Source organism: Hipposideros armiger, unplaced genomic scaffold, assembly GCF_001890085.2.
Source record: "Hipposideros armiger isolate ML-2016 unplaced genomic scaffold, ASM189008v1 scaffold_4, whole genome shotgun sequence".
In the NCBI taxonomy this organism is placed as follows: domain Eukaryota; kingdom Metazoa; phylum Chordata; class Mammalia; order Chiroptera; family Hipposideridae; genus Hipposideros; species Hipposideros armiger.
In genome coordinates this window covers 1,026,780-1,040,210 of record NW_017731354.1, presented here as the reverse complement: position 1 = coordinate 1,040,210, position 13,431 = coordinate 1,026,780, and the positions used below count along the sequence as shown (strand labels likewise).

The 13,431-nt window shown below is 53.6% G+C and overlaps 1 protein-coding gene across 1 annotated transcript in view; it reads right to left on the bottom strand.

Annotated features, from left to right (window-relative positions):
• Positions 1-2,659: 2,659 nt before the first annotated feature.
• Positions 2,660-13,431, bottom strand: part of TSHZ3 (teashirt zinc finger homeobox 3) — a 66,001-nt gene continuing 55,229 nt past the window's right edge. Inside the window, exon 3 of the mRNA XM_019644226.1 lies at positions 2,660-7,439. Within this exon, the coding sequence (XP_019499771.1) occupies positions 4,176-7,439 (3,264 nt within the window). The 3' untranslated portion in view covers positions 2,660-4,175. The remainder of the gene's footprint in view (positions 7,440-13,431) is intronic.

Below are 13,431 nucleotides of genomic sequence, written 5' to 3'. Positions count from 1 at the left end.
TATAATAGAGTGTGCTATTTTTGTGCTAAATAGTCAACAGAATACAATGCGACTGCAACCCTCCAATTTCAAAAGAGCTGCGCAGATGAATTTGAAAAAAATAATACCGTTTGATATTTTTCTACTCCATGACTCAGAAAAGTCTGGAGAGCATGGTTTTCACACGGGACTTGCTCTGCAGCCTTCTCCCCCGTGGCTGGCTCCTGTCCTGCCACCCCGGGCTGCTGCTGCCTTTGGGTCCTGCTCTCAGGTGAAGCCACCGAGCCGAAGGCGGGCAGGGAAGGCCCCCCAGCCGCAGTGGTGGGAAGCTGAGGGCGGGGCCTCATCTGTTTGCAGAGACCACAGCAGCGCTGGGCCCCTCCGCTCCACGGGCCTCCCTCCCGGGGCCTGCGCCCCGCACCTGAGCCCAGCTCGAGGGTGGCACCTCTTTGGGTTCACCAACCCCTTTTCCGTTTTGCAGAATGAAAACAGAATGGAGGCGTCAGGGAGGTCGGGGCCCTTCTCATCGCCAGGCCTTCCAAATATGTAAGATTCTGGTTAATTATAGAATTCTTGCTGCCTAAAACTTAAAAGATACATCACTGATATTTTTGCTAAATGTTGACTGCAGCAAATAGCTGAGATGTGGCATATTGATTTCTTGTTGTGAAGTGAGCTGTTCAAGCCCCATTTAAGATTTTCATCTTGCATGTAGCCCTGAGCACATCATAGCACCATAAATTAGTTAAATTGCACATTTATCACAAATGTTATTTTAAGATACTGTGTAAATGTGATGGCTGGAAGATATACAGTGGGACTGCGACAAGCCTGGGCTGGGCTGGGGTGAGGTCGGGGTCACCTGCACACCTCTGATTAAATCCCTCCCTTGGCCTGCCTCCCCCTCCCTGGACCCACTCACAGACCTGACTAGGACGACCGTCCCTTCCTGCTCTCACCGTCTCCGTCAGCGTGGCCTGGAGGAGCGCAGCCACAGCGCCCGGCTCCCTGGGCTGCACCTGGAGGGCTCTTCCAGCCAGGAGAGGCCTGAGGCCTGGGGAGGAAACGGCCCTACATTTCCAAGTGGGGTGAGGCCCGAGCCCGCCTCCCACCCACAATGCCTGGCTTGGGGGATTGTTCATGACCAGGGTCCTCCACTGCTCAGCTACCATTTCCTCTCGAGGTAAAATTCATCTCTGGGCCTCTTGAAGTGAGAGTCCTCTCCTGTCCTGGCGACGAGCCCTGGGTGCCCCATGAGCGACGCCACCCACCACCTGCCACCTGCCTCGGCCATAACTGTGCACTTCTACATCCTGGTGGAGAAGCCCATGGGGCGGGGAGGAGACGGGCTGAGCGTCAGGTCCTTCTTCCAAACTGTAAAGAGGGGTTCCACCATCGCTCGCATAAATCCCATCTCCCTTCAAGCCCCACGGGCCCAGGCGGTGATGGAAGTGTTGTCAGTTTAATCTGTTAGACGCAGGACTTTGGATTCTAATAAACCAATGCTATATTTAACCTGTGAAAAATTCAAGAGCAGAAATCTGGGCTCCAGGATGTGAGGTGCGGGAGGCACGGGAGGGGGGGTGTCTGCCCCGTGAGCCAGGTCCCCCGGGAAGCGTCCCAGTGCTCCTCCCAGGTGAAGGCTCACGGGGCACAGAACTGCTGGGACAGGCGAGGGCCACAGCCATGGGGATGGGACAGGCCCAGGACCCCGAGGGCAGGCACAGCCAGCCGTGCGCCTGCACACGAGGAGAGAGCAAAGCCAGCTCGGCGCACCGTCTGCCAAAAGCCGCTTTGAGTCGAGCGCCTTCTCTCTGAACGCCCGGAGGGAGATGGTTTCCCGGGGGAAGGCGGGGCAGACAGACTTTGGACTCATCTTGACAAAAAGGGGTGGGGATGAGCGGGGAAAAATGGAGGCGCGTTGCCAAACATCTCTGAAAGGGCTTAATTTAAATTTTTAATAAAAGAGTACTTTGTTAAGTCGAGGTGTTTTATGTATGACACGGATGTGAGACATGTCTCATTTGTATAATTCTAGGGTAGGAGCTATGATTCCACACAGCCGCAAGGCTGGTTTGCACACAGCAATAAAGGTATTTTACACGTTTCTGTGACGTCCCGCACTGTTGGCATGATGTGCCGGGCTAATAAATCCTTGTGGTGGCCATCTACATGCTGTCCCCACCGCCTGGGGACAGCTCAGCCCTGTGCCTCCTTATCTGCGGCTGCTTTGGCCCCCTACCCAGTGTGGCTGCTTCCTGCTGCCTGCAAGTCTCATCCAGCAGCAGTGCACGCCCTGCAAAGGGCTCGGCCTCTCAGATGGGGGAGGGGGCGCCCAGCCGCGGCCCCACGCGGGTCCCCAGGTGTGTGGCTGGACACCCCCACAGAGAACCTAACCTCGTGAAAGTGTCCTCCTTTCTGTGAAAGCTCTTTCCTGGGGACATTCTCCCACGCCGCCCGAGGACTACCACCTGCTCTGCAAACAGCGAAGGCCACGGAACCCGCCCTGATTCCCGGCAGCTCCTGCCTGCCAGCACCTGGCAGACACAGCAGCCAGCTCGGTCATAAACAGGTCGCATACAATTTAATTTTAACGTGCTCGTTAGTCGGAGCACATTTCAGACATAATTGTGAACGCAACACAAAATTATAGCAAAAAGACAATTTTAATGCTGCCGTAGAAAAAAGGGTTATATGAAGAGTCACATAATGGTGGTTCATTGTCAACAACAAAACGGGGCACAGAGTGTGTTACAGTGTCTGTGCTGAGTACATGCCGATATTTTATACATAGGTTCTCGTATGGTGTCAGCTGTCAGTTACTTCTGCAAATTAACTGCCAAGAATGGAGACAAACAGGACCCCTCGGAGCGCCGGTAACCACGGGTTACCTCTCATAAGCCTAAAGATAAAGCTGCAGTGCGGGGTCTTGGGAGAATAATTAGGAAAAACAAAACGGAAAGTTACCGACTGAAACAAAAGGCATCGCACGGGAGGGCCCGGCCACCCAGAGGGCCGGCGAGCCAGCGCGGGAGGTGGCATCGCAGGACACCCGTGACTTTCAAGCAAAGTATTACAGTACAAACATTTTAAAGGCTTTATCAATGTTTAGGAAATACAGTACAAGTTCCTCTTTTTTTGTTCTTTTTTTTTTCCTTTTCAAATAGACGTAACCCTTTGAGCACTGAGTTTATTTTGAGCATCCTTTGATTTCTAATAAATACCTTTAAAAATCATGTGCAAAATAGTTAGGGTGCTGCCTGCCGCGGATGTACTTCCTGCCTCGTTTATTCACTGCTCAAAACAGGTGAGAGTACGGTGGTAATAAATACATATAATTTAAACATGGACCTCTATCAATATAGATGCACTGTAAACAAACAGTCCTACTTTGCTTTCAGACAATGTTTCTGTATACTTTATAAATGCTATCTGTGGTATCTTCTGTATAATTTACAATGTTTGCATGTAAAAAACAAAACCCATAGACCTTAAAAAAAAAGGACAAGAAATATACACTATACATAGGCACAGCTTATGCCCAGAGCATAGCAGGTACGTAAAACACCGTTGCTATAAATGCAGGAAAAAAGGTCATTGAACCACAATCACATTTTTCATAAGAGAGTCTGAAATCTATACAATATATACATCTATGTTTCAATGTGAAAATAATATTCTTTTAAATTTCAAGGCGTGTTATACCCCTGCAGACCTGCATAAATGGAGGTTCATATTATTAATTATAACGAAGCTGGTACGGAGCTTAAAAAACAGAGCTTCATACATTATTATCATTTTATTTTATTTTATAACCAAATCAATGCAAAAGTGCTTCAAAGTACTCAGAGGGCTAAAGATGAAAGGGTGAGAAACGCGGCACCCGCATCGCGTGGACCGCGTGTGCCCGGTTCCGTTACAAACGCGTCATTAAACTGTCCGTGAATGCATGCAGCTCGGAGCACGGGGGCTCACCACTAAATCCCATGTACACAGAGTCCCGGCCACGTCCACGGCGCTCCAGCCTCGTGATCCTCTCGTGATCGAGAGGCCGTGCGCGCCTCTCCTAAGCGCGGCCCAGGTCCAGGAAGCAGTCGGGCCGGGCCGAGCAGTTACAGCAAGAACGCGCGCCCAGGCGAGGCGGGGCCCGGGGCGCCTGCCTGCCCGGGCGGCCTCCCGCGGACACCGGGCCGCCGCTACTGCTTCTCCAGCTCGCACACGTACAGGAGGTGGTCCTCCGGGGACTTGCCGTGGGTCTTACTGAGGTGCAGCTTGACGGCGTGCTTGCTCGCAAAGGTCCGGTTGCAGAGCTTGCACTGGTACGAGGTGCCCGGGTCCTCCTCGGGGGACGGCGTCATCAGCTTGTCCGACGGCGACTTGGTCTGTGCTATCTGATGGCTGAGCTGCTCGCTGGACAGTTTGGACAAGTCCCGGAGCCGGAAGCCCAGGTGCGACTCCAGGTGGCTGATGTAGGTGGCAGGAGTCCTGATTTGGGACGCGCAGTCGTTACAGAAGAACACGGGGTGGCCCGTGTCCAAGTTCTTCAGGAACTTGGTCCCCCCTGTCCTCCGCAGCTGGTACTTGACGTTGGCCAGCCAGTGGCTGATGGTGGTCATGGAGAGCCCCGTGAACCTGGAGATGTGCATGCGCTCCTGGGGGCTCAGGTCCGACAGCACGTACTTGCCCTCGGGCGTCTGCCGGAGGCTGGCGGCGAACTGCGCCTGCAGGATGAGGAGGTGCTGCGGGTTCCAGTTGGACTGGCGGCCCTTCCGCTTCTGGGCGGGCGTCGCCTCCTCGGCCTCCTCGAGCGCGGCCCCGTCGGCGTCCGACTTCTCGGACGCGCTGGACGGCGTGGAGGACTTGGACGCGTGGGTCTCCGTCAGGTTCTTGAGCATGTCGGAGATGTCGGACAAGGCGTTCTCGCGCAGCGGCGAGCTGGACATGAACGACGCGACGGCGGCCGCCTTGGCCGGGGTGGCGGCGGGGGCGGCCGGGGGCGTGGACGCGGGGCACAGCAGCGCGGCGCCCCGGTCGCCCTTGCCTTTCGTCAGGTCGATGGGCTGGTCGTTGCTGGCGTGGAAGAAGTAGCGGTCCAGCGGCTCGGCCTTCCTGGGCGGCGGCGGCGGGGGCGTCGCCACGGCCGCCTTCTCCGCCAGGCTGTGGCTCATCTTGAAGAGCATGCTCATGGGGTCCAGCGCGGGCAGCGAGGGCTTGGCCGCCTTGCCCAGGTGGATGTTCATGACCGACTGCAGGGCGCTCAGCGGGTTCACGAAGGGCTGCTCCGGCGGGTGCTCGGTGATGATGGCCGTGCTGCTGCTCAGGCCGCCGGGCGCCGGCTCCTGGCCGTTGGCCGCGGGCTCCGCCGGGGGGCTGCCCTCCCCGCCGCCGTCCCGCGGGGGGCTGGGGCTGTCCTCGCGGCCGCGGCCGCCCCCGTCGCCGGGCGCCTCCCTCTTGGCGGGCTCGCTGGCGTCGCTGCCGCAGGGGGACGGGGTGGCCCGCTTGGGCGGGGAGAGCGCGCCGTCCGGCTCCTTCGCCTTGTCCTCCGCCCTGGCCACCTTCTCGGTGACTTTCTTCACCAGCTCCTCCATGGCGTGGAAGTTGGTCTTGGGCATGGGCGACGTCTGGCTGCCGGGCGGGGACACCAGGCTCTGGCTCTTAGGAGGGGAGAGGATGTCGCCGCTGCCGAACACGGGTTTCAGGGGCGCACTTTTCGCCGACGAGCCGAGGGACAGCTTCATCATGTTGGGGAGCTGGTAGGCGGCGTGGATGCTGGGGTAGCCCCCCCAGCTGGGGGTGCCGTTCTGCGCCTTGTTGATGGCAGACGTCACGGTGTTCTCCAGGGACTTGAGGATGTCCAGGCCGCCCTTGGGGCTCTCCTCAAGGTCGCTCTCGGTCAGGTAGTGGTACTTGGCGGAGACGTCGTATTTCTCCTCCTCCTCGCAGGCCTTGTCCTTGTCCCTGGCCGTCTCGTCCGGGGCGGCCTTCTCCTTGTCCGCCTCCTTCTTGACTTCCACGTGCAGCTTTGGGGAGGCGCTGGCCGGCGTGTGCGAGGGGGACGCGAAGGTGGTGGCGGCCAGCGGCACGGACTGCACCTTGTCGTCCAGCAGGGTCGCGACGGCGGGCGCGACGGGCGTCTCCACGATGGGCTTCCCCTTCTTCATGGCCGAGTTGGTGACCTTGATGAAGTGCCCGGTGACCATCATGTGGGCGGTGAGCTCCTGCAGCGAGTCGTGGGAGCTGCCGCACTCCATGCATTTGAGGATCTGGGACTTGCGGGCCTCAAAGTGCCACGCGTAGCTGGCGCCGTTCTGGTGGCCGTAGCGGTTGTTGGGCGTGATGTACGGGCTGGCGGCCTTGGGCAGCGCGTCGCCCGAGTCCGACAGCGCCGCCTTGGGGGTGCCGCCCGCGGAGTCCGGGGAGCTGGGCGGCTCCAGCTCCGGGGGCGCTTTCCTGCGGGCGGCCGGGAGGATCTTGGCGGCGACGGGCGCGACGGGCTCCTTCAGAGGCACTTTCTGGTAGTGTTTGGTCTTGATCATGTGCACGCTCAGGTCCTGCAGGGACTCGAACGAGTGGCCGCAGTACATGCACTTGAGCACCTTCTGCGCGTCCTCCTTGCCCTCCATCTCCAGCAGCGAGCGCTTGCGCGGCTTGGACCAGCGGCGCGGGTTGTCGGCGTCGGCCTCCTGGTTGTCGTCGCGGTAGTGGCCCGTCTCGTTCATGTGCACCGTCAGCTGCACCAGCGTGTCGTAGGCGGCGCTGCAGTCCTTGCAGCGGAACTTGCTGGCGCCCGTGAAGATGGAGCCGTAGAGCTTGCTGCTCTGCCGGTAGAGCTGCACGGTGCTGAAGAGGCTGGGCTCGGGCAGCGCGCGGCCCTGCGGCGCCTGCTGCAGCGTCTTGGCCACGGCGCTCTGGTGCCAGTCGAGGCTGCCGCTGCCGCAGCTGCTGCTGCTGCTGCTGCTGCTGCCGCCGCCGCCGCCGTTCCTGTCGGCCGGGGGCGGGTGCAGGTGCAGGCTGAGGCTGGACCAGTAGGACTTGGACAGGAAGTTGTGGTACACGGCCTTCATCTGCTCCAGGCTGTCGGGCGCGCCCGCGTCCTCCGGCGGCGCCGCCGCGTCCTTGCCCTCCTCCTCGTTCTTCACGGAGCCGCTCTCGAAGTCGGCCATGCGGTCGCTGGTCTCGCTGAGGTGCGACTCGCTGTCCAGGTCGTGGCCGGAGAAGTCGGCGGCCGGCGAGTCCTGGTAGCCGGGGCCGGCGCGGCCCGGCTCCTGCTCGGGGCACGCGTACTTGGCCGCGGGCTCGCCGTCGGCCGCGCTCTCCTCGGGCTCCGCGTCTTCGCCCGCCAGGGCGGCGGCCCTGAGCTCGTCGCAAACATAGGCTGCGTGACACCGGACAGAAAGACGAGGAACGGGGGGAAGAAGAGAAAGAAGAGAAAAAACACCATTAGTTGCTGTTGGTCTTACCTGGAATATTTTCTCAGCGCTCAGGAAAACGCAGCAAAGTGGATGGGCACGTTTATTTGTAAAATTAAACAGTTACAACGTGGTGTTTCTTTGGAGTAAAAAAAAAAAAAATCTCTGCTCTTCAAACATAATTTGCCACCTTATTCTTCTCAAGGGGCAACAGCTTGAAATTAAAACTAAATTTGAAATTAATGAAGCACTTTCTGGAGGTGGCATCCATTTCTAAAGTAATAAATTACTTGTATCAACCTCAGAGACAGCAGTTCCTGTCTGTCAATTAATATGTCTTATGCTTCTCCTATCCTAATGCATTTCTTAACAGACAGATTCACAATTTAAATTAAGAAGCATTTTTTACTCATTACATTTTTGAGGCTCAATCTTTAATAAATATAAAGGACAAAAACATCAATAAAATTTTTACAAAGTAAAAAGAAAGTACACCAATTGCAATAAATTGAAACGAGATTTTGTGCATTTTTTTTTTACTTTCTTCCTTCTGGAAAAGCATGTCTCGTAAAAGCTCAGCGTGCATGTCCTACCAGGAGAAGTGAGCTGTTGGCTCCAGGTGGGAGGGAAGACCCTGACCGCTACACCCCCAGCCTGGGCCGTCCCCTGTGACCACTCAGCTGTTCCCAGCCAGCAGCACGCACATGCAGAGCTGTGTCCGAGCAGATTCAGGGCGATTGGTATGCGGGACTCATCGTGCTGTATAAATATACACAGGACCTTCCGGTGGACCTTACAAATGTCAGAGTGTTTGCTCTTTACACCACTTTGTCAATATTTGCTCAGCATCAGCTTTGCAGGCTCCAACAGGGATCCCATCTCCGGAAGCAGTGAGGCTGGGACGTAAATCCAGTGAGCCTTTCCCAGCAGGTGGAGGGCACGGCTGAGCAGCTGTGGGTTCTAGAGACGCATGCCCACAGATGCGAAGCCAGGAGAACACTTGTGCTAATGGAATAAAGTGACTTTTTTCACTTTTGCCATCAGTGACTTGGGTGATTCCTTACTGGAGCTTGCCTGACACGGAAACCCGAGGTGGCAGGGCTGCTGAGGACAGGACACCGGACACTCATTCATAGTGTCACCAGGACTCAGAGCCGACTCAGCGACAACTAGCCCCATGGCAACAATTGTGACCCAGAGGCGAAGGGACAAAGTAAGATGTCTGCTCCTTGACACCTGTTTGCTGCAAAAGGCCAGTGGGGGTGTGTGTCAGGTGGCTGGTATGGGGCAGAACCAATGGCACAGCTGGGGGGAAACAAAAACAAACACTGATTTTCAGAAAAGAAAGAGGAGCTTTATTTGGGGCATTCAGTCCCATAACATAAGACTTGCCCTAGATGAATTTCACACCCCGAAAACAGCGAAATGACTCAAACCAATAAGATTCCCTTGAAGACACAATTTCCTTTGGCACCTCCACGCAGGCCAAGTGTGATTTCTTTTCTTTTCCAAATTTCTTTCTTCAGCTCAACTCTCTTTTTTTTCTTTTAATATATATTTTTTCAATTACAGTTGATGTTCAGTATTATATATTGGGTTGTCGGACAAGTCATGACGCACTTTTGCAACAAAAAATATAGAAAAAAATACATCATAACTTTTCCAACAACCCAATAGTGTCAGGTGTACTGCATAGTGGTTAGATATTTATATAACTTATGAAGTGACTCCCCTACAATAAATCTCATCCCCACCTGACACCATCCATAGTTATTACCATATTGTTGACTATATTCCCTGTGCTGTACTTTACATCCCCGTGACGATTTCGTAACTGCCAATTTGTACGTCTTAATCCCTTCCCCTTTCTCCCCCAGCCTCCCAACCCCCCTCCCATCTGGTGACCATCAGTTTGTTCTCTGTATCTATGAACTTGTTTCTATTTTCTTTGTTTCTTTATCCTGTTCTCTAGATTCCAAATATAAATGAGATCATATGGTATTTGTCTTTCTCTGTCTGACATACTTTACTCAGCACAATACCTACTAGGTCCATCCATGTTGTTGCAAATGGTGAGATTTCATTCTTTTTTATGGCTGAGCAATATTCCACTGTATATAAGCACCACCTCCCCTTTATCCATTCATCCATCGACGGACGCACAGGCTGCCGCCACGTCTTGGCCATTGTCAACAATGCTGCGATGAACATATGGAAGCACACGTCTTTTTGAATTAGTGTTTTCAGTTCCTTCAGATAAATACCCAGAAGTGGAATTACTGGGTCTTTGTCTCCTTTTATAGCCTTTATTTTAAAGTCTACTTTGTCTGGTATAAGCATGGCTACCCCAGTTTTTTGTTTGTTTTCATTTTCATGAAATACCTTTTTCCATCCCTTTACTTTCCATCTGTGTGTGTCTTTCAATCTGAAGTGAGTCTCCTGCAGCATATGTGAGGGTCTTGTTTTCTCATCCATTCAGCCTCCCTATGTCTTTTGATTGGAGCATTTAATCCTTTACATTGAAAGTATTTGTTGATAGATATACAGTTATTTCCATTTAATTATTCATAATTTTTCTCCTTCTCCTTTTTAAAGAAGTCCCTCTAACATTCCTTGTAATACAGGTCTGGTGGTGATTAATTCCTTTAGCTTTTTCTTGTCTGGGAAGCTCTTTATCTGTCCTTTGATTCTAACTGATGACTTTGCTGGGTAATCTTAGTTGTAGTTCCTTGCTTTTCATCACATTGAATATTTCCTGCCAATCCCTCCTGGCCTGCAAAGTTTCTGTTGAGAAAGCAGCTGACAGTCTTATGGGAGTTCCCTTGTAGGTAACTAACTGCTTTTCTCTTGCTGCTTTTAAGATTCTCTCTGTCTTTAACTTTTGCCATTTTAATCATAATGTGTTCTTGGTGTTGGCCTCTTTGGGTTTATCTTGTTTCGGACTCTGTGCTTCCTGGGCGTGTATGTCTATTTCCTTTGCCAGGTTAGGGGAGTTTTCCAAAGATTTCATTATTTCTTCAAATAGGTTTTCAATCCCTTGCTCTCTCTCTCTTCCTGGTACCACTATGATGCGAATGTTGTTACACTTGAGGTTGTCCCTGAGGCTCCTTAATCTGTCCTTTTTTTAAAAAATTCTTTTTTCTTGTTGCTGTTCTGATTGGGTGTTTTCTGCTACTTTATCTTCTAAATTGCTGATTCAATCCTCTGCTTCATCTAGTCTACTGTTGATTTCTTCTGTAGTATTCTTCATTTCAGTTACTGTATTCTCTATTTCTAACTGGTTCTATGTTTTCTATCTCCATTTGTATGCTTCCTATCGCTTTGTTGAACTTCTCCCTGAGGTCACTGAGCATCCTTGTAACCAGTGTTTTGAACTCTGTGTCTGGTAGATTGCTTGTCTCCATTTTGTTTAGTTCTTTATTCTGGAGCTTTGTTCTGTTCTCTCATTTGGGGCATGTTTCTTTGTTTCCCCATTTTGGCTCCTTCCCTCTGTTTGTTTCCATGTAACAGGTAGGGCTGTGATGCCTTCCTGTCTTAGTAGAGTGGCCTTATATGGTAGGTGTCCTGTGGGGCCCAGTGGCGCAGTCCCTCTAGTGTGTCCCTTGAGTGGGTTGTGTGTGCCTCCTGTTGCAGTTGAGCCTTGGTTGCTGTCTGCACATTAATGTGAGGGATTGACCCTCAGGCTGATTGGTTGTGAAGACTGGCCATAACTACAGAGGAGGAGCAGTTGTGCAGGGGCTGACCCTACAGAGCAGGATCACTTTAGCAGGGCTCTGGTTTCTGCCCAGTCTGCCCTCTGGGTGTGACGTTGGTGCAGGTGGTTGGGTGGTGCTGTGGTGAGGCCTGAAGCTGGTCACCAGGTGTGTTAGTTCTGGAGCCTCTTGGGAGGGACTCTGGTGCAGGCCCAGGTCAGCTGCTGCCTGAGCCCTGCCCGGGGCCACTTGGTATGAGCTCCAAAGGGATCTGCAGATGGTTCCACTTATGCTGGGCTTGGAGGCACCTGGGAGAGGCTGAGCTGCAAACAGACCAGCTGCCTCCAATGCCAGGCTTAGGGCTACTTAGCAAGAGGTACAGGGCACACCGAGCTCAGATGCTGCTTGTTTGGGGTTTGTGAACCTTTTAGAGGTCTTAGGAAAGTCCACAGCATGAGCCAAGACAGGCTGTTTGTATGGAAAAGCCACTGGAAGCAGCTTGGGTGGGCTGGCAAGTTGGGTGGATGTTGGGAGCCATGCAGGCTGGCCTTAGTGAAGCATAACTTGTCTTGCTTCTTGTTTTGTTCCTTTCTGCACCTGGAGAGTGCTTACTTAATGCTGAGGTATGTGGTGAGGATGGCCAGTTCCTTAGGCGACACTATAGATAGATGGCTATCTGGGTTAATGGAAGAAAGTGTCCTGGGAAACTGACCACCTAAGGTCCCTCTGATCTTTAAGTTTCTAGTAGATAGTTAATGATCTACCTTTGAATGAGGTAATGCATAGTTGTCCCTTCTGTGTTGCATGTACTCAGGATGTATATAATGGTGAGGGGAAATAAACTCGGGGCTGGTTGCTACGAATGCTTCCAGTCCTCCCGGACCCCTTTTGTCCCTCTGTTTCCTTTTAAACCTCACCCCCCACTTCAGGTACTGTTCCTTGGAACGCCAAGGCAGGACCCCGGCAGGTGGGGCGGGGTCCCAGGGAATCACCAGGGCGGGGCGAATGGTGTCAGCCAGGTTGATGGGGACTCAGATCTAGGACCCCCTGCGTCAGCACGCCGGGAGGGGCAGGGCTCAAGAAAGGACCAATGGCTTCTGCCAGCTCCTCCGTCCAGGAGGAAGCTGCCCCTCCGGCCCTCACCCTGAGGCCATACAACTCAGCTCCTCCCCGTATGTCCCTGGCGCCTTTCAAGCTGCTGCCTCAGCGCTGGAGCTCAGAGCAGTGAGTCTGTCAGCAGGTAAGTCCATGGTAATCCATGCACAGACCCTTTAAGAGGAGGGCCTGGGAGTGCAGCTGCCCTCTGTGTCACTCAGTCACACTCTCTGCTGGTTTTCCCAGCCAGAAGTTATGGGGGCTTCTCTCCCCGGCACTGGAACCCTGGGCTGGGCAGGGGCTGGGATTCCTCACTTTTGGGGGGAGGACCTCTGCAGCTGAGGTACCCCTCCTGATTTTTAACCCCTACACGTGGGCGTGGGACCAGCCTGTCTGTGTCTCTGCCCCTTCTCCCAGTCTTGAGGTGGCTTCTGCTGTATCTCCTTAGTTGTAGGGCTTCTGTTCAGCTAGACTGCAGGTGGTTCTCAATGATGGTTGTTCTGTAGTTGTAATTCTGAGGGGGTCCTGGGAGGGGGCGAGTGCAGCGTTTCCTTACTCCACCATCTTGACCAGAACTCGTGTGTGATTCCATTTCCTTCCTAAGCTGCTCTTTGAGCACCAAGCTTCCTAAGCTGGTACAGCAGGGGCACTCCCACTTGGATGGGGGCAATGTCCCAGAAACACGCATTCATCCCAGGGTAGAGGCAGAGACACATCTGCTCATGTGCAAACAGGGAGCAGGGTCTTCTGCCTGAGCCATTGAGCGTCCTTTACAAATAACCAGAAGAAGGTGGCCTGCTGTGGTCATCTGATGTGTGAACTGCTGTCATGAACCGTGACACAAGGAGAAGCCTGGCCCTGTGGGAACAGGGATGGGTCCCCAGCGGTTCCAGGAACCAGGTCCTCTCCAAGAGGTGAGCCCTGACGGAACTGGCAATGCTTCCCTCTTCGCACCTCACTGCCCTCCCCTTCGCGAAAATTCTGCGCTTCCAGCCCAACTGCCACCAGTCTCTCCTGAGGGCCAAGGACACACGTTCCAACAGCTGGACGAAATGAAGGACTTGGCATGAACAGAACTGAACGGGACTCCTGGGTACAGATGCACGTTCATGAAAGCTCTCAAACCTGCAAAAGCTCCCTACAAAGTTCTGCAGCCTGACACCCCTTGGATGTCAAGAGACAGAGCAAGTGGTTTCCCTAATATGTGCATGTTATGGACCTCTCCACACTGACTGCGTTTGATCCTCTCGATGTTC